This window comes from Serinus canaria, chromosome 13, assembly GCF_022539315.1.
Source record: "Serinus canaria isolate serCan28SL12 chromosome 13, serCan2020, whole genome shotgun sequence".
In the NCBI taxonomy this organism is placed as follows: domain Eukaryota; kingdom Metazoa; phylum Chordata; class Aves; order Passeriformes; family Fringillidae; genus Serinus; species Serinus canaria.
This window is the reverse complement of record NC_066327.1, coordinates 10,678,299-10,703,303: the sequence shown is the minus strand read 5'-3', so window position 1 is coordinate 10,703,303 and position 25,005 is coordinate 10,678,299. Positions and strand designations below refer to the sequence as shown.

At 44.1% G+C, this 25,005-nt stretch overlaps 1 protein-coding gene across 3 annotated transcripts in view; it reads left to right on the top strand.

Annotated features, from left to right (window-relative positions):
• Positions 1–25,005, top strand: part of RASGEF1C (RasGEF domain family member 1C) — a 71,621-nt gene that overhangs the window by 38,140 nt on the left and 8,476 nt on the right. For all 3 annotated transcript variants that reach the window (XM_050979682.1, XM_050979680.1, XM_050979681.1), the window contains 11 exons: positions 2,010–2,192; positions 3,802–3,924; positions 6,410–6,547; positions 11,033–11,245; positions 13,345–13,419; positions 16,786–16,881; positions 17,956–18,058; positions 18,162–18,241; positions 18,897–18,992; positions 23,839–23,934; positions 24,084–24,207. In XM_050979682.1, coding sequence (XP_050835639.1) covers positions 2,016–2,192; positions 3,802–3,924; positions 6,410–6,547; positions 11,033–11,245; positions 13,345–13,419; positions 16,786–16,881; positions 17,956–18,058; positions 18,162–18,241; positions 18,897–18,992; positions 23,839–23,934; positions 24,084–24,207 — 1,321 coding nt within the window. In that variant the 5' untranslated portion in view covers positions 2,010–2,015. The remainder of the gene's footprint in view (positions 1–2,009; positions 2,193–3,801; positions 3,925–6,409; positions 6,548–11,032; positions 11,246–13,344; positions 13,420–16,785; positions 16,882–17,955; positions 18,059–18,161; positions 18,242–18,896; positions 18,993–23,838; positions 23,935–24,083; positions 24,208–25,005) is intronic.

Sequence of the window (25,005 nt, the reverse complement as noted above, 5' to 3'; positions counted from 1 at the left end):
CAAATGGGATTTGGCAGTCCTTCCCATTTACTACACAGAGCCTGAGCTATGTGCTACAAAAAGCAGCAATTACTGCCTCTCAGAGCTTTATTAACAGGCACATCTGCACATTCATTAGAGCTGGATGCTTCAACTTCCATCCTGGCTGGGATGGCACTTACATATCCTGGTCCTTCAACTAAAATCCAGCATCTAGTTTATTTTCCAGTCAAGGCAGGAATTGGTCAGGTTGGACATTTTGGTTCCTTTTTGTTGGTTGCAAATCCCAGAGGCAGCCTGTGTGAGCCTCCCAGGAGGAGATAAGGGATGGAAGTGCTGGCTCCAGGGAACGCTCCCTCCTTTGAAGGATGAAGTCACCCAAGTTTTGCTTGTAAAGCCTGATCTCCCACGGAGCTGGGACTCAGCTCCCAGCCTCTCCCAGGGCTTCCCACCCTGCCTGGCTTACAGGAATGATTCCCTTCTCCTTGGTGGCCCTGAGCTGGGGGAGTGGATGGGCTGTGCCAGGCAGGGAAGGGTTTTTTGCAGGAGTGAGCTCACCAAGCTGTACATGGAGCTGAGGCTGAGCTGACTGCCTGGGTCACAGCACAGCTGCTGATATACATGGAGGAGAAAGGCAAACTCCAAATTCTAAGCCAAATCCATGGGTCAGCTTTTGGAATGGTATGGGATAGTAAAGAGACAGAGAAGCAGAGGGAACAGAATACAGGAAAGGGCAGAGGAATGTATTAAAGCCCAGGGTGTGTCTGCTGGCTGTGTGTGCCTGAGCCCTGGCAGTGCTGTCACCATGGCCCTGGGCCTTCTGCCATGGGAGGTCACTGCTGGCTCAGCAGGGCTCAGGGTGCAGATCTTGCTTGGCTCTGGTGCTCTTCTCTTATCTCTTTCCTATCCTCCCTTTTATGAGGTAAAATCAAACATGAAAACAAATAGTCATGTCCCAGAGGGGTCCCTTGCTCTGCATGATGCAGACCTGGAAGGGAGCACACACTGTTCTTTTCCCATCCATGTCCTATAATGCTGCCTCTAGCTGAGAGAGGAGCAGCTTCCAGGAGGGATTTCAGAGGCAGCTGGAGATGCTTTAAAGCTCTCAGAGCAAAATCTCTTATCCCTCTGCAGCAATTCAAAAACAAAACTTTGCTCAACAAGAGAAACATTCAAAGCTGATTGTAAACCACAAAATCGAGATGAAACCTAGAATGCAACCTGAAAAACCCAGATAACTGAAATATAGGAATTTGAATCTGGGCTGTGTGCTCAGAGTCTGCCTGGCCTCCTTTTCAGAAGTGCTGAGGACTGAGCAGCTCTAGTGAAAGCGATGAGCGCTCAGGATTTCTTTGAAACATTTCTTTAGTACCTAAGTATAGATCCAGGACTGACTAACTTCAGGCTCCAAATATAGTTCAGGTGTCTGCCTTCTCACTCTTCCTCATTTCTCTTTTCTTTGCTATTTAATCTCTTCATCAGCTCCCACATTTTCTGTTTCCTCCGACTCCCTTCACTTTTCCATCCTCCCCCAGCTGACTCCTGCTCCTGTCTCCTCACTCACTCTGACACCTCTGCTGTCCCATGGGAGCCACAGGGCTCCAGTCCCAAGCAAGCTCTGGGTGGCACCCTTTTCTCTCCCTCACACCCTAAATTCTCCCTGCCTCATTCTCAGGAGGGCAGAGGTTCAAACAAACTGCTTCATCCTGTTCAGGAACATGCTGAGGTTTGTCCCAAGTATGTTCCCTCTCCTGTGTGGGCCTGACCAGAGATGGCAGTGAAAAGGGAATCATCACAGCCAGTCTTGACTGGGGGTGAGCCCAAAGTAGCTGCCATCACTTTCTGGCCCAAAAGCACAAATCAAAATGTCCCATTTTCTGTGTTCTGCCCCTTGAGACGTGGGGGTTATCAAGAGGGGATCATGTTAATTTTTGCACAGGGAGCTCTCATTAGTGGCTGTGTTGTTCAAATCAGCCAGAAGACAGACATGGCTGTGGATCTGATGGATTTTGTCCCTGTCTCTGTTGCAGGAAGGCATGCCCCAAACACTGAGTTCTACCAGTATGTTTACCCCATGTGGCTTCAGCCCTCATCTACATACTTCAAAAGAAGGTGAACAAGGAGGACTGATCTTCCAGGATGGAAACCTTACCTCAGCATCTCTGGATGCTCTAATCCAGCATCTGATACCTACCACTGATTACTACCCTGAAGTAAGCAATTCACAGTATAATAAATGGTTTAATTTTGATGAATTGGGGCAGCACTTTATGCAAAAGTGCAAATGTGTTAAATTTTGAATTAAGAGGGCTCATTTAAAAGCTGCATACAATTAAAGCTTGGTAAATTGATGCATTGCTTTAAATGTTGTTTCACTGCTCTATAATTGTTCCCATGAAAAAGCAGATCCCAAAGATGATACTGCCTTTAAAGAAGAGAACAGGGTGGGGGGGAGCTGTCGTGGTGATGAATTAGTGATGTAGCAGTTGGAGCTTTTCAAAAATAGCAGTGCTGCCCAGAGAGGTTTAGAGGAAAACTGAAGCAAAAAACTCCCAAGTCTGAACTGGCATTAAATTAGCTGAGTTTCAGTGGCTGCTGAAGTCACCAGGTTTGCCTGTATGTACAGAGCATTCCCTTGGTGATGACAGAGATGCTTCTTCTGGTGGGTTTGTAATTTACCTGTACTGTATTCACAACTTCACAGTCACTGGACAGCATAATCCAGATCCTAATCTGTGCTCCATCAGTGGAAATTAAGTGTTTCCTCTCCAAGACTGTGAGGATCTAAACTAGGAGCAGGTTTATGGTCCTGCAAGCTATTGACTTCACTGGATTTTGCACATCCTCAGTGGAATTCAGACAGAGTTTGACTGGAAGACTTTTAAGTGCTAATATATCTCCATGGCTTGTATTTCAAAGCACAGAGGAGCATTGACTTCTGGGTACTTGAGGGGACTGGGAAAGTTATCAATGCAGAGCAGGCAGCATGTTTGAAATTACCCAGAGCTCAGTTTCTGATCAGCTAAAAATAAGTAATAAAGAAGCATCTCAATTAAATTAAAAAAAAAAAGGAACAGAAAGGCAATAAAAATAGGTAATGGGCAGATCAGGCTGGGAGATTTTCATTAGGCAATGTATGATATGTAATATTATACCTGCTGCTTGGGAGCATGGCTGGGGGAAAGGAGATGATTCAGGTTCAAGGACGCAAGGAGGGGTCAGGATGCAACAACTGAGACTTCATGCATGTATTTTAAATTCACTGCTGGAATAATTTGAATAATCCAAGGATTTATCCAGCAGACCTGCTTCCCACAGCTTCACAGATGTGGAACTGCATATGATATGACTTGGCTGATAGAAATGAAATTTGGGGAGTTAATAGAATAAATGAAATACTGCTTAAAATAGGCTGGGTGATATCTGCAGGGCAATAGCAAGATGTGGCTGACATGGGGGTGTCTGCAGCTTCCAACCCAGTACAACACAGAGATTCCTGCCCAGTTAGCTTTACTGTCTCCAGCATCCTGGCTGGGCTGTCTCCTGTACTTGGGCTTGCTCCTGCATGTTCTCTTCACTGGATGTTTGCCCAGGGTTTAGGCAACCAAAGGCTGGAAGTGGATGCTGTGGAGGAAGGAGATGCTGCTGCCTCCTGTGCCCAGTGTAACCAGTTCCATATTCAGGGTGAGGAATTGTTATGTGCTTTAGTTCATCAAGGTCTTGCCAAGTAGAAATGAAAAAGCTGTGAAGTTCAGGCTCTTACAGTCAATATTACCCACTGTGTGGCTGCTTACAGTAGATCTGCTTGTGTTTCTCCTGCAGAAAGCCTATATCTTCACATTCCTGCTGAGTTCCAGACTCTTCATTGAACCCCATGAGCTTTTGTCCCGAGTTTGTCACAAGTGCATTGAGCAGCAGCGGCTGGATGACCCCGTGCTGGACAAGGTTAGTTTATGTTTACAGCAGAAAAATGTGAGATGTTTTCAATGATCAGAGGATTCTGGGGCTCTGGTGTGTGTCCCTTGCCTCTCTTTAGATTGAATGAATCTTTCTGATAAAGGATTTGCCACTGAGATCCTGCCATTGATGATACCAGGCATCCTTGTATCCATGTCTGAGAACAATGCTTCAGGCAGTAGTCACTCCAAATCTTCTTCTAATTTTCCCTTTCCCCCTGTCTCAGTCTTCCCAGGTGACTTTCCTTCTTAACTTCTTTAAGGCTCTGGGGAGGCCTGCAGGATGCAAGGAGGTAGGACATAACCCTCACACACTGTCAAGTGCAGATGTCCACACTCCACTCTCTCTCCCATTTTTACTGTCTCTGCCCCTTTGCTTTCTTGCTCCTGGCACAGTAATATTTCCCCTTGGCCTTCCCTGCCACTTTGAGCACCAAGTAACAGGGGGCAGGTGCCCACCACCCTCCTGCCCTCTGCCCTCAGAGCAGCACCAATGGAGCACCAGGAATGGGCAGGAGCAGCAGTGGGGCCCTCACAGGTGAACAGAATGAGAAAATCCAAGCTGTTCCTGCCTCAGCACTCTTCCCACCTTGCCCCAGTGTCTGTGCAGCCTGGTGCAGTGTATGGGAACACATGTGCATCCTCTGGCAGTGCCACAGGCAGTGCAGAGGTGATGGGTCCCACTGGATGCTGCACTGGATTCTGCCCAAGCTCTCCTTGCTGCATTGATGAACACTTGGTATGTTATCTGGAGCAGGAGATGCACCTTCAGAGCAGGGGAGAGGGACAGAACATGCATTTGTTGGAAATTTCCAGAAACCCCAAAATTCTGGAGTGGTTTTCAATATCAGGCTTTCCAGCTTTGAAACTGTGAGTTTGACATGAAATACTGAGTCACCAACATCTGACCATGTGCTTGTTTTTGCACAGGCAACTGGTTCCATGGGTAGCAGGAGCTCTGCCTTCCTTGTGGAGAGCCATTCTCCAGAATGCTCAGCAACCCCAGACTTGGGTTACCCATACAGTCAGTGTTAACAGAAATATCTGTATGGAGTGAACCATGCAAAACAAGTTTTCTAAGGTGTGATGTTCTCTTCTCCAGTTCTATGAGATGCAAGTTTAGAAGGATTAAATGAGCATTGCAAAGTTTTGCTGCTCATTAAACTTTTAAGAAATAAAAACCACTGTCTTATTATGAAGACTTCTTATCTGCCTGAAGTTCATCTGGGTTTGATAGCAACACAGGGCTGGTAGGGCACAGCTGATTTTGTGTTCCTGAGAGTAGGGTTGATTTTGAAACTTTGTACGCAAGCAACCTCCCATCCCACGTCCTGTGACTTGCACAAAGTCCTCTCCATCAATTCATAATGCAGTTTACACAGCTGGAGCAAATGTCTCCCCAGACCTTTGTAGTTTCCAATAAAGCTTTCCCTTTAGCAGCCACCTGCTGGTCTTTGAGCCTGAGCTTAATGCTAGCTGACAGCAGTTATTTTTAGAGATGTGGTTCATTGAAACCTGTTGTTGGTGGAAAGCTGAAATATGCATTTTGACCACCTTGGTTGAAAAACAAAGAGCCAGGGAGCTTAAGAGTATAATTTTTCCTGATTACAGGGTACACTTCAGCTGCAGTACGTGGGGATGCAGAAGAGGCTGTTTGTTTCAGTCTGTGTTTTCTGTAAATAAAAATGCAGTTTGTTTTTTAACACCATTCCCTTTTCACATTATGGAGGATGAAAGCTTTGGGAGCAGTCACACTGGCTGTCTTTTGAGACAACACTAATGCGCCAGTTATGCCATTCCCTGCATTTCCTTCCTTGCTCCATCCCAATTCTCAGATAAATCTCCACCAGAAGTGGGCATCAGCTGTATGCTGTGAGTGTCCTTGTCCCATCATGACCTTGAGCTCATGTGGGAAGAGAGCAACATTACCAGCAGCCCAGGTAAAGTTAGAAAAGTGCTGCTGTTCTGTTCATCTTTTTCTTCATTGTGCATCTGCCACTGGTCACTAAGAAGTTTTTTTCATACAGCCGGAAAGCTAAGGAGCAAAAAAACCTCTTTGATGGTCAAGAAATTCAGTGCAGTTTTTCAGAGAAGGATGAAAATATAGAAGGGTTGTAAGTACAAAAGGGAAGAACAAATGGATCAAATCAGCAGAAAGGCCAGATGTTTTAAAAAAGGTATCAAGGTTGCACCGACAAAATGTCCATACAGCCATAAACAGGGCAATTGCATGTGCAGAATACTTAAATCTGCATGTAGAACAGGCAGTTGTGCATGCACCTGAGTTCTGGTACATTTTGCATGCCAAAATGTATTATTTGTGCACCACACTCTTTGTACGCATGTGTGCAGGTTTTGCAGGTGCAACACAAATGCCTTCTTTGAAAACCTGGCCCCACATTCAGTGACACACAGTGTGAGAGTGAGTAAACGTGTTTCAGTTCCTGTCCATCATTCAATGGTTTGCATTTCAGGCTCGAATCAGAAAGTTTGGACCCAAAATCTTACAGTTGCTGACAGAGTGGACAGAGACATTCCCATATGACTTCCAGGAGGAGCGGATGATTGGCCATCTCAAAGACATGATTCACAGGATAGCCCCATGTGATGAGGTGAGGATGCCTGACCTGAGATGTTCTGCTGATACATTAAGTTCATTTTCCCACGTGGTTCCTCCTTTTCCTCTTTTTTCTGCAATCTATTCCATGCCTCTTCCTGGATACTCCTAGAGTTTGTTTCTGCAATAATGTAAAAACCTGTAGTATCTTTCCTGAAAGCCACATCTCTCTTTAGGTGCTCCTGGAGCAGTGAGCATTGGAATTTATCTCCTGCACATGGATAATAGGAGGATAACAGCATTCCCATTTTATAGAAGGAATATGTGAAGGCATAGCATAGACTGAATGAGCTGGTGACAATTCAAACAGCAGCAGAGCTGTGATCTCCCAAGTTACAATCCTAGAGTCACAGACTGCTTTGGGTTGGAAGGGACCTTAAAGACCATCTTGTTCCACGTCCTTGCCATGGGCAGGGACACCTTCCTATAGATGAGGTTGCTTCAAGCCCTGTTCAACCTGGCCTTGAACACTTCCAAGGGTGGGGCATCCACAGCTTCTCTGGATCCAAGTTCTTATATTTAAAGAAAATACTAATATTCATGGACATGTAGCTGGTCTGGGAGCACGGAGGTGGCAGAAGACAGCAGTGTATGGCCTGCTGAGCACAGACTCAGTCTAGAGGTCTGTATGGTCCTGGGGTTCGAATATGTGAGCTCTGTGTGTGGCACAGTGGGTCACAGTGAAAGGAGCCTCTGGGAGAGGCAAATTCAGGTGGGTGAACCCCATAAATTAATTCAGAAACATTAAAAAGACCACAAAGTTCATGAAAATAATAAGCATATAGTACACTGAGAGTCTCTAATTACTTCTAGGTTAACTGTGGGATGTGGAAAAATTCAGTTCCACTGGCTACATGAAGGCCTGGCCTCGAGCCACAGAGGGGTGCAGTCCAGTAGAACAGCAAGAACATTCCCATGAGGATGAGAGAGAGAAGAGGGGAGAGAGGACAGAAGGAATTAGCAGGGCTGCAGCACAACAAAAATGAAATTGGGCTCTCCTGTGCACAATGGAATATGTCATAAATGGAAACAGCTGCTCTTGGACTGGGCTGGCAGCTTCAGAGAGCTGTAGGCTGGCATGGATTGACTGCCTGGGCTGGGCAGCCCGTGGGAGAGAAGGGGTAGGATAGGGAAGCTGTGAGACATGGTGGAGGTGAAGGCAACAAAAAAACTCAGAAAGAGCCCAAGTGGCTTTAGTTCCACTAACCAGAGCAGTAGAACTCCCTCAAGGGAAAGAGGCAATGGACGTGCTTCTGGCCAGCCACAGCCAGAGATGCCTTGCAGCCCTTCAGCATCAGGAGTGAGGGAAACCCCTGCAGACCCTCCAGAATTGTGTCCATAGTTTGTGTCCACCAAAGAGTGGAGAACAGGGACTTAGAATGTGCTCTTTAACAGCAGTAGTTGCCCTGATGAAGAATCATAAATGCTATAAATTAACTTTCTGCATGCAAAGCAGTGGTTTATTTGCCTAACCTGAGCAAGCACTGCCCACCTTTGCTGTGGAGCGTGCACAGCTGTGTACAAATCCTTTTGGGTGCCCTGGGGGGCCTCAGACTACATTAGTTTCAAATCACTGTTTTTCAGATATTACTAGGCACTGTAATTGCAAGTGATTATGCCTGAGTAAAATCAATAATTAATTTAAGAAACAGCTCATATCCTCCAGATGCAAATTTCCTTTTTTTCAAGGGACAGCACAGAACAGTGATGGTGACCATTAGTTTTTTGGAAGAAACTTGTTCCTATTGTGAACCACAGAAGTTAAAGACTGAAAGATTTGTGATGTCATCCAGTCCATGTAGGTCAGTGCAGGATTTTCCCCTGCAGTGTCTGCTCCTGTTCTTTGTAGAGTCCACTTTCTAAAGGCTGTGATGTGCTTATAAAGGTGTCCATGCTGAGAAGCATTTCTTAGTAAGTGCTGTGATTTGCATTTAGAGTTAGAAATTTTAATTAAAATTTGAGCTCCTAAGCCACCTGCTGAGGCCTGCTGTCTTCAGAGGAACTTTCCTAGTTAAGAACGAAACATTTTCTTTAAATATTAAACAGTAGTGTGCTGCTTTTGACTGTTAATGTGGCAGTGAAGTGAAATTGGTTGATAAGTCCAGCATGCAGCCCCTGTACAGTGGGGGGTCACTTTGTGGCAAGATAATTAGCAGCACGTTGAAGGTAATGAACAATGTTGTTTTCAGTTAGTGGATGTAGTCTAAAGAAGGCAGGAGAGGCTTTTAGAAAGACAAAAGTAGGATTTTTTAATTTTTTAAAATTTCTCTCTCAATGTGCACAGAAAAGCTTTCTAAGCAAGACTGCACCCTACTGATTTCCAGTGAGTCTCTTCAAGAGCTCTGATTTCTGTGTAATTGTTTGTGTCCCTTAAGTGTATCTCTTTTTTTTTCTTTCTTTCTTTCTTTATTAGGTGGTTGGCTTGCCTTTATTTTTGTTTTGTTTACTGTTTTTGTTTACTGTTGTCTACATCTATTTTTTGTGCCATATTCCCTACAAAATGAGGTGAAACTAGATCTCTTGACAAAGATTTATTGAAAGACTGGCTAATATGCATGTCTTTCAAGCAATTTTATGCAGCTTTTTGTCCAAACTATGAAGAATTTGATACTGCATAGACAAAGCTGGTCCAAGATTTTTCATCCAAACTCTGTTTAGATAGAGGAGCTGAGTTTCCAGCCAAGTCTTTTAGTCAGATGGTTTTTATTCATTAGAAGGCTTGGCTCTCAGTGCGGTCCCCCCACCCCCAAAAAACTGAATTTCCTGTTTGCAAAATAAGTTCACAAAATGGCAGATATGTCACTATTTGAGTTTTCACTAAAAAAACCCCACTGTGTTCACAGAGCTTCATAAGCTGTGTTGAGATTTGCAAACCCACCTGGATGTAAAACAGAGAAATATTTAGATGGTGGTCAGTAGTTTGGGTCCAGAACAGTCTTTGTTAATCAAAAGTGTGACCATCTGTTGGCATGAGGATTTACAGGAAGAAGGCCTTTTTTGGGGCTAATATACATCAGTAACAGATAAAAACTGAAGGAGTGGGGTTTTCCTCAGTCAATTTCACTCCACCTTTGGGATTTGATTCCAAATACATTTTGTGTTGCCATTCTCCAAGACATCTCCCTCCTGGGTACTTGCTTCATTTCAGACTTAGCAGCTGTTTTACAAAAAAGAGCCTGACTTATCCTGCTCATCTGGTACATGTTCTAGCCCAGCTCAAGAGAGCATCTTCCTTAAGTGAAAGGAGAGCAATGGCAGTCCAAGAGAGCAGCGTGAAACCTTTTGTTAGAAAAGTTCCATCAAAGTTACAAAGTCTGGCAAAAGTTGGGAGCACTTGGGATATTCTAAAGGTCTCCAGCCTTTCCTACCCTGTCATGAAGGCAGAGTAGATGTGAGAAGTTATTCTTCACTGTGAAGTAGGAGGAGGTGCTATCTCCAATGTGCAGACTGGATTCTGTGCAGGTGAGAAGAGCATTGACTCTCGTTTCTGGTTCCTTGAACACTCAAAATGTGAATGCTGTCAATGCCTATCACTGAACACCACCCACAGCCTACAAAACTCTGGAGACAAGGGCTGGATCTAAACCATGGGATTACTTTCCAAAAGCTCACTTGAGCTGCACCCAGCTTGGGACACACATGTGTGTTGTTCTTTGTGGTGAGGCACACCACTAAGTCTAGCTAAGTCTAGCTAAGGACATTTCCAATTAACCTTAGAACCCACCCACCAGTTCTGTTATCTCAGTTTTGTGATGTCTGCATCTGTCAGTCATGAACTGTTGAAGTAATTTCTTTCTGCCCATCCTCCATGGCAGAGACTCCACTCATTGTCTGTAAAGAGTTGCTCCAGCTTTCAGAACAACCTGGGCAAGTTGGTAATGATGATCCTGCTGAGCCACATGGCTGTGCCTGGAATACAATATGAGCTTCCTTCAGTAGCAATTTACATTTGGATATTAAATACTCAAAGCTACACAATGCTCCAGCCACTCCAGCTGGGTAGCAAGCAGCTGTGGGCTTCTTCTGCATTCAGGTCAAAAGGTTGGAGAAAATAGCATTAGAAACATTTCTTATTCCCAATAAATAAGAGCTGACAAAGCAGCATTAACGGGTAGGCTTCTCAGCCAAAATGTAGCTCACAAAAAAGATAGGTACCAAAAGCTGCTGTGCTCCAGAAAGCTGCAGTAACTCATGTGGTAGCATTGCCTCTCCTTTGAGCCTGATGTTGGCAGCAATCTGGAGTATCAGTGCCAGCCCAACCCACCAGTCCTGCCTGCCTCTTCCCTTGACTGCAGTCTCTGTGTCCAGAGCACAGAATTGTAATTAAGCCTACTGGTTATTCTGAAATAGGCTTGTTGGAAATAAAATGGTAACCTGTTGCTGGCTTAGGAGTATTTTGCAGAAAGGAAAATTCAGCACAAAAATCCACACCAATGTCAAGTTTTTTGGGTGGCTTATGTTTCTCTCCCTGTCTCTCCAGGCTTACTGGAAAAAGATGAATCAGCTTTTGCAAGCCCTGAATCAGAAGCTTGCAACCCTCAGCCATGGGCAAGAAGGGATTCTCAAGATCAGTACTGCTGTCTCTGATAAGCTGGTTGCCTTTAAAACTAAACCTCCATCAATTCAGAGAGAAATCCTGAGTGTCTGCAGTGACCCTTACACCCTGGCTCAGCAGCTGACACATGTGGAGCTGGTAAGTGGGAATGGTTCCCAACTTCTGCAGCCAGAGATGTTATTTTAAGCCATCAGCTGCTAAGTATTCCAGACATAACCAAAAAATGTCTGCACTGCTGCAGCCTATCCCATGCTGTAGCAGCACTGCAGCAGGAGGCAGGGTTTGACAGGTTAAGAGATGCTTGGGAGGAAAATTATATATCAGAGTGTCCCTGTGCAGCTTGGAGCAGGTCGCTGTACTTCAGCTTGCTAATTTGTGAAATGAGAATCCTATCCCAGCAAAGTCAAGTCCTAGGAATGTCACTTTTATAAGGTGCTCAGAGCCCCACAAGATCTGCAGGTGCTATTGAAATGGCTGATCCTTAACCCTTTTATAAATTTGGAAGAAATTTTAGCAGTTCAAATCCATTTCTGCAGCTACACAAAGCAGTGGGTTGTCTGAAGTGCCTTGCATTCTTCCCTTTGGGGTTTTGTGCATGGACATATAAGGGTGTGCAGATACCACCCCCACAAATTCCTGCTCTTCTCCCTGTGCTGGGCTGCAGTCTGCTCCCAAACACTCTCTTGTGTGAAAAATTGCAGTGCTGGAGCCTTGGTTGTGCTGTTGTGCTGCACACCCTTCTCCCAGGGTCAGGTCCTCCCCACAGACCTCCTGGATGTGCACAGAGAACATAAAACATTGCTGCCATCTGCAGATCTCACTGCTCTGGTGCCCTGCTGCCTGTCCTCCTTCCCTCTGCTCATCCTTCAGGGGAAGGATGGAAAAACAAAACATGAAATGCACTGTGGATTGGAGTGGGCAGTAGGAAATCAGAAATTCAGATTTCTGAAGTTAGTTTATATTCTGTTTGTCAAGAAGTGGAATGGATAGTTTTCAGAACATGCAGCTTTGGCTCTCTTTGCTTTATGTAACTTAAGCCAGAGAGTAGAAGTTCTTTTTCTTGGAGTTTTTCCTTGCTTTTGTTTTTTTTTCCTCTTCACAGTGCAGCTGGCTTCCAAGGGGAAATGCCCTGAAACTGAGGCATCACTGCCTTTTTAAAACAGATGCAGCTAGAGATTTTAATTCCACTGTACTGTAATCAATTTTCTCTACTTTCTCTTTCATTGCTCTGTCTGATATATCAAGTGTTCTGCACTGAAATTGTCTGATGCTTATTTGCTAGTAAGAATTATTTGATACTTATTTAAAACAGTTATTGATTAGTAAGAGCCCTATACAGTTATCAGTGTTTGGGTGAGAGGCCCAGAGAAAGAGCATAGGACTAGACATAAAATTATCCCTTGACCAGAACTACCATTTATTTTATCGTTGCTTGAGTATTCTGAGTTTGGACTGTAGGAATTCCAAAATACCTCCTCTGAAATACCTTTGTGACCTACAGCCTACTGAAAATATTTATTTTTTCTAATAAACACATTTAAGGAGAGTGCAAAGCCTAGCAGGAAGGTCAGTATGTTGTTGGAGCTGCCACATTTTTTCAGGAGCTGCTGGAGGTGGCCTCTCTTTTACTAAGAGAGATTTGGATACTTTATTTATTCTTGTTTTGCTTAGTGCCTGGGACACTCTCCAGTGTAAGCAAAGCCTTTAATGTGTCACATGCATCCTCAGTGCCTTCCTTCCCCAGTGACCCAGAGCCATCACCCCAGGGCAGCACCTGTGGGTCAGTGGGCAGGAGCCAGGGCAGAGCCTGGGGTGGGTTCTGAGCAGTTGGGATGCTGTGGGATGCAGTGGGATGCTGTGGACTCCAGATAACAGCATTACTGCCATTGTAACAGCTGGGAAACAATTTGACTTTTGAGTGATGCTGGACCACAGCAGGTCTGAGGGAACACCAAACAGAACTGATGTCTGCTGGCTCCCTGTGCATCCAGCACAGTGGAGGGGACTCTTACTGTGGCTTGTCAGTAATGAGGCTTATTTATTCTAATTTTAATCTTTCTGCTGACATAGTTCTAATTGTTGTTATGAATTTTAATGTCCAGCTAGCTGGCTGTGTACCAGCTCAGTGACACCACTCAGAGCTGACAGAAAATGATGCTGTTTTATCAAGAGAAACAGATATTCTGGGGTCCTTTCTTATTTTCCCCTCTCTCTTCCCACTCCCCTACCCTCAACAGGAAAGATTGAGTCACATTGGACCTGAGGAGTTTGTGCAGGCATTTGTACATAAGGACCCTCTGGATGGCACCAAGGTAAGGTCTCTCCACACACAAAGTGTCTCCTGTGACCACAGTTTGTGCAGTTGTGACAAGGTCCCCAAGAGCAGGGCCTGAGTCACAAGCTGACATGGGCCAGGCCAACTGGTGACCTGTGTTGTCATGGCAAGGATGGGAACCTGCTGGCAGAGCTCACACTGGCAGGTCACTGCCATTCCTCCCTGCTGACAAACTGGCCACCACCCTGGTTGCTTTCAGGCTTGTTCCTCCCAAGCTGCTTTGGCTGGGACAGATGCTTGTGGCTGTACACAGCCAGGGAACGTCTGCTGCTCTGCTGAAGGACTGAAGGCTCTGGCTGTGATGTAATGGCCTCAGTGTGTGCCCAGACACCACAGCCATGAGTCAGTGAGTCATGAATCAACTCTTCTCTCTCTACACAATAACCCAAAGCACCACAGGGAACAGAGTGCCTGCTCAGGGCTTCCTCCAAAGGCTGTGAAAGCCACTTGGAGTCTTTCCACTGATTCCACTGAGGTTTGAAGTAACATTTCAGTGAGTGCCTCAATAAGGACAGAGGCTTCCTAGCTGGGGAGGGAAAGTCAGAGATTTCACATGCTGTCTGAAAAGAAAGGATGAAAAATTCTTGCCCTGAACTGTGTATACATTCCCACTGAGATCATACATCAATGGTTGAATTTCCTCATTGGATCCCCCCCCTCAAAGGTACCAGGAAGACCTGGGTCTGTAGTGCTGAACAAAGAGCATCAAAATAGCTTGTAATGATGGGTGGGTGGGTGGGTGGATGGATGGATGGATGGATGGATGGATGGATGGATGGATGGATGGATGGATGGATGGATGGATGGATGGATGAAATGTGCAACATTGGGCCCTTTCCTTCTCTCCTTGGACTTGTGGAGATTCTGAGGTTTGTTTCAGCATGAGGGAGATAGGCAGAGATGGAGTTCCAGCTATTCTGGGCATTGATCACATTCCTTAGAAAGGAGCTCAAAGGCAGCAAATATGTGTCAGAAACACAAGATACCAAACCAGCTACAGTGAGATTTCAGCCACCTGGGCTTCAAGTCAGCAAGGCTGATCACAGTGGGGGTAGTCTGGAGCTTTTCTTCAGGCTCTATGTGGTTGATTTAGAAAAGCTTCTGTGCCAAGATATAGCCCAGGGGGAGAGCATTGCACACACAATCACAAAATAGTTTAGGTTGGAAATGGCCTCCAAGATCATCGACTCCAACCCTAAACCCAGCACTGCCAAGGCCACTACCATACCATGTCCCCAGGTGCCACATCCATACATTTTTTTAACACCTCCAGGGATGGGGATTCCACCACTTTCCTGGGCAGCCTGTTCCAATGCCTGACTACCCTTTCAGTGAAGAAATTTCTCCTAATATCTAATCTAAACCTCTTCTGGCACAACTTGAGGGCATTTCCTTTTGTTACTTGGGAGAAGAGACCAACTCCCCCCACCCTACAACCTCCTTCCATGGAGCTGTGGAGAGCAAGAAGGTTCTCCCTCTTTGTCTCCAAGCTGAGCTCCCTCAGCTGCTGCTCCTCAGATTTGTGCCCCGTACCCTTCCCCAGCTCCTTGGCCCTTCTCTGGACACATCTTTGGACAAAGTAGCCCAAACCTGATGTGGAGTCATATTCCCTGACCCATGAGGAACATCCCTGTCAGACACAGGGAGCTGGCTCAGGTCTGAATTCCCTCCAGCTGGAGATCATATTAAACATCTTTCTTGCGTGAGGGCTTCAAAAGGCTTCACTTATGAATGTTTATCAAGCATTCTGAGCTGCAGATGGAAGATGCTTGGGAGGTGCTAAATATTGCTGCCATTTATAAAGCTTAACCTTTAAAAAGCAGTCTGGCTCCACTTTACTGCTGCACATTTTTCACAAGTTTTGCGTTATTAGCTGTGGCTCTTACGCCCTGGCACAGGACAGCAGTTCTGAGATGGAAATACTATTTTCAGAACAAAACCTGGCTTTTGTGTACTTTATGCTGTAATAGGAAACAAGAAACAGAGCATGTGAAGAGCAACTGCTATGGTTAGACTGGGGCTGATTTGGGTTTCCTTTGGGTTTTTGATATTTACATGCTGCTTGCTAACATTTGCTTTTGAGAGGCTTTAAAAATGCACTTCTATTGTGTTTGTAGTCTATGCATAAAGTGGCTCAGAATTTCAGTCCTGTTAGGCTTTGCTCCTCCATAGCATGGCACTGTGATTTCTGTTCCTAAACACATCTGTATGCAGAACCACAGGTGAATATTTCCTTACTTTGAGTTACCTTGGGAATCATATTAAGCCATATTTCCAAAGGGGTTCTTAGTCACTGGTTTACATAATATGGGTGATCCCACTGACATTAATGGATCTTTGGTTATGCATTATGATTTTCCTCTTAGTGGCATGTGTTTATGGTACCTCTGGGAAATGAGCCTCCTAATAAAACAAAAATCAGTATTCTCTGGTACCCTCTAGTGGATGTTCCTGAATGTTCAGACAAATCTCTTGAACTTCAGAGAGTTGAGTGTCCTACATGGATTGTCTAAGAGTTTAAAGTTGGGCAAAGCACTTGAATTCTTACAATCCCAAGCAATATATTCCAGCTGTGTGAACTGCCCTATCACTCCTCTGAAGTCAAATTTTCTATTGATGACAAAGGAACTGGAAAAATACAGCCAAGTATCTGCTCACATAGCCTGTGTCAGTTATGGGAATTTATGTTAAGTTTTATACAAATAAGTGAAAAATATGCTTCTTGTATCGCTCTTATCAGTGAAGTGCCTCTGGCATGTAAGTGACCTGTTCAAACACAGCCATCCAGGCAGAGCTGATTACTAAGAACCTGTTTTTCTGAAAACTCACTAAGGAAAAATAGTGGGTTTTTTCCACAAAAAATCAATCAGAACTGTGTTTTCTCTTGTTTATCTCTTGTATACTTTACTAAATTCTGGTCCCTACCCTGCAGAAAAGGGCTGTGGGTGATTTTATTTACTGAGGTGGAGGAAATCCTGGAATCAAAGTCACAAACTGAGCCTGCTGTGGAAGACTGTGCCTGTCTTATTTTGTCTGCATGTCCTTGTTGATGTCAGAATCCTGCAATGCCTCAGCTGTTTGTATCCCAGCGAGGAAGGGTCAGTGCAGACTCTCAGTGAACACGTGCTGCAGGCAAAATGGGGCTGTTTTCTGAACACCAGTGTGAATTGTGCAGTGTGATACACCCAGGTATCCACGGGATTTTTACAAGGGGCCCTTAAATGCACAGTCTTCCATTAGCCAGAGAGAGATGTGGCCAGTAATTACCTTTGTGCAGTATTTATCTTAGTGATCAGGTCACTTACTGGAACACAGTTATATCTCTGTGCTTTTTTCCCCCCAGACTTGTTTCAGTGAGCAGAAGAAGACAAGTAACCTTGAGGCCTATGTGAAATGGTTCAATAGACTCTGCTACCTGGTAGCAACAGAAATTTGCATGGTAAGTTACAAGTATGTGCCACGTTTTACCATGTATCTGAAGTACCACTCTGAGATTTTATATTAATAAGCAATCCTGGGGATTTATTTCTTACAACCAGCTAAGCATCTGATGGTAAGTTTTAGTAGTGTTGCACTTGCAGAAGAGACCTGATAAATGACAAACATATTGCAAAACAGAGGTGGTGGCACACAGGGGAATGCACTGTTCTCTTGATGTAGTAGAAGCACAGTGTGGAATAATGAACCCTGCAGGGAAAAAGAGAGGAAAAAAAATGCCTTGAGTTATCCTGTGAGATTTCTGCCAGCAAAGATTCTAGCAGAGCCATATTTGTTATCTGTCATCCTAAAGATCTGCTGTGTGTGTGAATTCCCACTGCATGGCTCTCTGTCCTGCTGCCCATTATTGTGGCTGTGGCTGTTGTTTCTTAACTTGTAGTGGTTTTAGTTTGTTTAACTTGGTCCCATCAAAATGAAATTCAAGTTTTCCTCTTTGGAAAGGGTATGGAAGGGATGAATACTAATAGTTTCAAGAGCCTAGATAGCCTGTGACACATAAGAATTACCATTTGAAGATCATCTTTGGAAAAGTCAGGGTGATTCCAGTCCAATTAAAATGTGTATTTAAAGTGCTGTCATTTGGACTGGCTGTATTGCTAAAGGGACAGAAGAGTGGAAAGTGATTAATGCAATGAAGCTTTTTCTGAGACAAGGATGCTGCTGTTACAGGGCTGTGAAATCCTGCCCTTGGGGAAGTCTGTGCTGATGAGCCCATGGACTGGGGAGGCCAGCAGGGAGCTGAGGCTGTGCTTGGGCTGCCTGTTCCAGCACTGAGACAGTCACTGGGGCTGGAAATTGCCATGAATTTCTTCTGTGTCACTGCAGTGAAAGCTTTGATTTCAGAGGCTGCCAGTCACCAGCATCCACTGGATTGCTGGAACAGAATTAGGGCCAGTGACTGAAAGCAGATGGTCCAAGCTGTGCATGAAGCCACGCTATGCATGGAACAAATGCTTAGGATGACCTCCAATTCTGCATATGCTCATTACAGATACTCATTTATTTTAATTTACAGCCTGCAAAAAAGAAACAGCGAGCACAAGTCATCGAATTCTTCATCGATGTTGCCCGAGAGTGCTTTAACATAGGGAATTTTAATTCACTGATGGCAATCATTTGTAAGTACAGCTTCTAACCAGGTCTTCCTCCATCAGCTGTCACAGCTGAAAAAGCAAACCCAGCTCTTATCAATGGCTCTATTTTCTTCTCTCTCACTCGTAGCTGGAATGAATATGAGTCCAGTTTCCAGGCTAAAGAAGACTTGGTCAAAAGTGAAAACTGCCAAATTTTTCATTCTGGAGGTAAAAAAAAAAAATTTCTGATGCACTGCTTTAATTATATTCAGGATATTTTTGTTTAGGAATTTTACATTGTTATCCAGGTGTGAGATGTCTGGAGACACATTTCACAGGCAGAGAGCCTCATTCTAAGCTGAAATACCCCAGGTGTAGTGAGGAGGGTGTAAAGCTGTTGATATGTAAAGCAAATTCAGAGTACTCAAATAAATAAGAGGAATTAAAAAAACCCCAAAGTATGAACCTATGTGCACACCACAGTGCTTCTACTGATGCATGTTTTGTTTGGCCACGGGCACAATGCTGAATGTAAAGCTCCCAATCTATACCTTGGAGGTTGAGTGAAGACCCCACAATATTTTTGAGAATATTGAGTATTGAGAATTCCAGGGTTTGGGACACACAGTATGTGCAGTGCTTATTCTTCACATAAAAGCTCAGTAAGCTGTCAGTAGAAATATCAAAGGTATAAACAGCCATGGGCTGTAGACCTCTCATTGCATCCTTGGGGCATGGGGCTCTGCAGGCATGTGGATTTTGAAGATTTGCGTGTTGAAGATGGAGGCTCTGCTCTGCTCATGGTTTGCTACAGCTGAGTGTAAAATTGTCTTTAGAGGGCCCAGGGTACTTTCTAACCAACTGTGTTGTTTTGTGCATGTAGCACCAGATGGACCCTACAGGCAACTTCTACAACTACCGGACAGCGCTGCGGGGGGCTGCCCACAGGTCCCTCACTGCTCACAGCAACAGGGAGAAGGTGGGTGTGACCACAGCCCATCCAAACCCACAGGGGTGGGGTATAGGATTTGCAGGGAAACCCTGATGAAGGAAGAAATGATGAGGAGGACTCCATCTTATCAGAAGTCTAATTAATTACTTTATTATACTATATTTTTACATTGCATTTAAACTGAATCTGCCAAGCACTCAGCTGCACTCCACTGCATCTTGTGACTGTCAGCCAACAGTCCCGACACACACACACCTGTATTCAAGTGGTCAGTGAATCAAAACACCCACACCAGAATCCAATCACCAATTCCCTTCAGGTAAACAACCTTCCACAGTGCATTCCACTTGTGAACAATCACAGGCACCATAAATGAGATAAGAATTGTTTCTTCTTTCTCTGAGGTTCAGAGAGTGTGAAACCCAGAAATATTCTTAGGAAGAATTGTGCCTTGCTTTTCTCTGTGAAGAGAAATGTGGTGGGGAGCATTTCTGCTGGGAGTCAGTGGCTCCAACACTTGATGCAGATGCTCTCCTCCCTTCCATGGGTCACCACTGCAAGGCCTGTGTGCTTCAAAATGCAACCAGAAATGTAAAATGGGGGGGAGGGAGGGAGGGGGAAGTGATTGAAAGTCTGGATAGGATCAAAGCAAATGTTTGTGGACTTGCTGTCAAATATTGGGAGGGTTAGAGAGGGCAGGACACACAGCATGGAGAACTTTGTTGCAAGTGTCTCTACATCCCTGGAAAATCCACACTGTTTAGATTGATAAACCTGATGGAACAGGTATTCCAGACTGAAAAGACTTTTATTTTGGTGATGGAGCATGAGCCTGGCAGAGGCAGGTGGAGCTGTGCCCCAGGCTCTGGCACAGAAGCCCCTATTGTGTGATGTGTGAGGTGAGATGGAGAGCAAAGGGCACAGCAATGGAGGCAAGGTGGATCTCCATTTACATTAGGGAAAGATGATTTATCACAAGTCCTGCAAGGGAGTCTAGTCTAAATCCATTGCAGCAAATTTGGAGTGATATTCTGTCCTTGTGAATTTTCATCTCATTTGGTTGTTGCTGCAGTCTCATCAGTGAGCAAGAACTGTTTTATCACTGTTCATGGCAGATGTGGAGCTTCCTGACAAGTCACTGATGCTGCAAAAATCAGATTGACAAGATGTTAGAATGTAGGATCCTCCTGGCTTGTGTCCCAATGTGTTTCTTGTTAATTTTCTTTTTCCTCCATTCAATTCTTTCTTTTTTGGTATGTGAAAAAAGGTTTGTGTTTTAGACTGCAATTGCCCATAGTCATAAATGGGTAATCTCTGCACTAAGCATGGCAAAGCTAAAGTAGATGCTGCATGAACAAGCACAATATGGAATTTAGTATTCATTCACTAGAGGAGCCAGGCCAGATGCTAATCTCACACCCCTGTAAATTTGATGTAAATCTGCTGAAGCTAATGGAATCTCACAGCATTTACAGTGAAATGAGATCAGCATCTGGTGGCAGGCTGACTCAGCTGCAATGGGAGTGCACTGAGTTGTTCTGAAAAGCACTTCTCTATGCAAAGGAGAGATCGTTTAGATGTGTGTGCCTGGAAAAGCAATTCTTTCAACTCTCACACGCTGCAGTAAGGACCTGTCAGTCTGAGATGCTTTTGCAGTTTAGCTCTTCTGCAACCACCATAGATATTCAAACCAGTTGTTTTATTGTTTGACTTAATTTCCTGTGAAGTTAGCAATCTCTGTCATATCTCTACCCCCAGCTGGTTAATACTGATGGCAGAGAGGTTATTAGACTGAAATGAATCTATTTTACATCAGAAAAAGCCCATATTCTGTTTTCCTTGTGTGGACAACATTAGTTCAGGAAAATGCTCCAGGATATGATTTGGTAGCTGCTCATACTTGGTGTTTTACAGTGTCAGATACAGCAGATCATATAATGCTTTCTGTGGGATTAAGGAATTTTGTTTCTTTTTATAAGCAAGATTATAATTTATTTGTTTTAATGAACTTGAAGACATCCAGAAGAACATGATGACTTCTTTTTGATGTATGTTACATTGTTTCTTGGCCAACTCAGAGCAAAGATCACTCTGAAGAAAATTTTTATCTTCAAACTGAATTGTGCTTGCAGAGGGGTGTACAGGTTAGTAAGCAGGTCTGGTTTTGTCTGGGTGGTCAAATGACCTGTGACAGCTCCGAAATGAAGTCATTCCACTGGGAAACTCTGCATTGTACTCATGGCATAACTCTGGCTTTGAAATGCTGGGAGTGTGTACAGCACAGCACTGTGTGTTGTTGCTGTCTGATACTGTGGAGCAAGAACAAGTCAGATCTCATTAACTGTCTTCTTTCTGCAGGAGGCAATTGTCCTTCAGCATGTGGGTGGGTTGGATGGCATGGAAGGGGGATAAAAATGGAGAGAAATATGAGTTTCTGGCACTAACCCAGGTTTTATGCTAGCAAAGTGCCTGGAATGAACCCAGTGTTAGAGTATAATTGCAATCACTTTTGTTGTTTTTCCTACAGACATTTGGAAAGTAAAACATACAGGGTAATATATTTTTATTGGGAAAATAAATGGTGACCAAAAGACAGCAATTCCATGGAAATGTGTAGAGAATTGGAATCCTTGGGTCTTTTTAGCACCTTTTGGATGAGATGAGAATGAGCTCTGCCATGTTCTGAGCTGACTGGGGGCTCTGTAGCTGTATTACCCTGGCATCCAGCCCACATTTGTGTACTTTTCCTCTCAGCAAGGCTTTTCCTTCATGTTTAGTATCACTAATGGTGCTGACCTTTCTCCCAGGCAGTGGAGCAGGACAGAACAAGCTCACATCTGCCTGCAAAAAAAAAAAAATGTAGACACAACCTGGCAGTGATTTCTAGCTGGGGATCAGTGTCTGGCTCCAGCTCTCTGTATACTTCCACCTTTTAAGACCACACTGGTCACAGAGTCATCATCATTTTTGGTAGAAAACAAACCACATAGAGTGAGTTGTATTCTTTACTGCAGGTTGATGATCTAGTTTGGGTAATATGAAAACAAATCCTGAAACACACTTAGCTCAGTTTGACTAGAAATTGTTCCACCTGATCCTAATAGGAGGGCTCAGCATTTTGGGAGGATAAGGCTGTGCTTTGTTTTCATTCCTGAGTTTTATCTGTGGAATGTATCAGGATGAGTATCCAGTGGCTCTTGGGGCATCACTCCAGGCTTTTTTATGGCTGTTTGCAGTGACATTACAGAGTTTATCTGTGGCTGTCCCATAAGAAAGCCAGCATTGATGCAGATCTTTAAAAGTTTACTGGATGTGGTAATTTAGCCAGAACAGAAATTGGCTTCCATTTTCACAACACACACTGGCAGTAGCTTGTGGACTCCTTGCCTCAGTGTTTTCACTTCTATGTCTTGTTCACCCTCATTGGAGCATCACAGCATTGTAGCATCCATGTAAACCGGAAAATAACAGCTGCCAATCCTGTTCTGGATCCATTTCATATCCTGTTACAGCTGATGTACAGCATGAGGTGGAGTAACATTAGTGAGATGGAATAACATTAAATACTTAACTAAAGGATTGCTCTCTTGGCTGTTCTTGCTTGCCATGAGGGTTCTTTAGCTTTGGTGCTGCTTAATAAGCTCCAGCTCAGTTAATATACAAACAGACCAGTGAAAACATTTGGACACTGCCATGCAGTATGTTTTCATTTGTGTTCATGGTGGTTAAGTTTGTACTTGGTGGTTTAAAAGACAGACGTGGCTGCCACAGGAAAATTCTCACAGGGGCAGCTGCTGACCTTCAGCTCAAACCCCCCAGGCAGCCTTTTGCTGTCCCAGAGTCACTGCTGGAGAGGAGGGCAGACTGAGGTTTGACTGTCAGCTTTCAAGGACTGGTCCTTTGTATTATCTTTCTTTTCCCTTTGAGCTGTGAGACAAAGGACCCTGAGAGAGTCTGCTTCACTCTGGATCTCTGCTGAGGTTGAGGATGCACTTTGGGAGCACTGCTACTGCTTTCTGTTGTAGAAAATCTGGCATAAAATTTATTTATCCCTGCTTGTAATTCCATCAGTTTCAAGATTCCTACTCAGACTTCTTTTATAGCAAATTATGACCTAACTCTGATGGGTTAGGGGGAAGGCTTGGGTTACTGCTCTGCCACTCTGCCCTGGATGATGGCCAGGGCTAGTATTGAGAACTACAGTGGTCTCTCTGGGTACTGTTAGCAGTTTCCTGTCAATCAGCAATCCTGTTGTCTGTAGGTTAATTTGGAGAAGCAGGTTGTACTAATCAGGCACCAGGAAGGAAATTACATGCCTCAAGAGGTAGCTGTGCACAGAGCTGTTGAAATTGAAACAGCTTCTGATTAACTGTTTGTAGACAAGTCCTTGATCACCAAATTTGGTCACCAAATTTTATGCTGTCTTTCCTTGTCTAGGGACAATATTGGTGTTTTGGTTCCTACCTGTGTTTAAATTGCTCAATTTGTGTCTTCAACATCTCTGTGTATAAGGACACAATAGGAAAGGGAAGAGTTCTGCAGTGTTATTTTGCTCTTTGCTGTTTGATGTTGTCATCAGACAATGATGTTGTTGATAATAAACTGGGCTTTTAGCACTTTCTTAGTCATGTTATTGTGCTCAGTGAACATTGTGTTCAGTTCACTTTCATCTCAGCGTACATTCTCCTGGTGGCTGAAGGTCTCTCTAGACACTACTGCCCTTTTGCTGGCCTGTAGCTGTACTGCTTTTCAAGTGCACAGCACACTGAAAAGTTAATACTTCTTTATTCTCATCTCTCCCAATTGAGTTGTTCTTTCATGCAGAGAAAATACTGAACTGAAAAGATAATGGTATTGTCATTTCTCCCCACAGATTGTGATCCCCTTCTTCAGCCTATTGATCAAAGACATTTATTTTTTGAATGAGGGATGTGCTAATCGCCTTCCAAATGGACACGTCAACTTTGAAGTAAGATCTGAAAAATGTTTTTACCTATCCCATTCTGATAGCTGAGGGACTACCTGAGACTATTAGCCTGCAATTTTCAGTGCAGACCATCAAACACTGAATATGAGGTAATGTTACTGTATCTGAGTGGAATGATTTTATGTTTACAGAAATTCCTGGAACTGGCTAAGCAAGTAGGAGAATTTATAACATGGAAACAAGTGGAGTGTCCATTTGAGCAAGACCCTAACATCATCCACTACTTGCACACTGCTCCCATTTTTACTGAAGATGGTAAGACTCTGTACAATCACTCATCACTGAAAAGGTCTCTCTTCATCACTACTAATTAACACCCTGATCCATGCTTTGGTGATCTCTCTCACTGTCCCAGCTGTTTCCTGGCTTTCCTGCCAAACATCTTGTTTATGTCCAGTCTATCAATGTGTTTGTGCAAATAGAGCCTTATTGCTCATGAAGCTGCTGCCTGATGGCTTTTCTCCTGTCTGTAGCTTTTCTATAAGGCACTGTCTAGGAAGCTGCCATTGTGGCCTTATTTTTTTCATTGTGAATTGAGGCCACACAAGCCTGTCATGGGCTCCTGTGAATGTCAGCTGTCCCTTAGCCACTCATTGTGTGATTGATGGAACCAGAGGTAATCTCCGTCACAAACCAACACTGTCATCTCTTCAGTAAGCACAGCTCAGGGCGATGGAGCCAAGCTGACCTCCTCCTCTACAGCAATGACATGTTATGTACAGAAAGGAATTTTTAAGAAAACCTTTTTTATTCATTTCAGCTGTAGCTATGAAAGCCCTGTTCTAAAATTATTTCTCTTGTATTTTTATACTTTTCTGTCCTGTTCAGTTCGGTATCCAGCATGTCAGTATGTGTCACTTCATACTGGTTTGTGTCAGCTGCCTCTCTATACATTGTCACACACAGAATTGTCTGTAGCAACCTTCCCTTAAGCTGTTCTGGTGGTGGGTTTATTTTTTCTGTATTCTGTAGGCAGTTTTCTGTACTAATCCAAGGTAATTAGACCAGACAGCTTTTATTTCACAGACTACTTCAGAAAGCAAAGTACTGCTT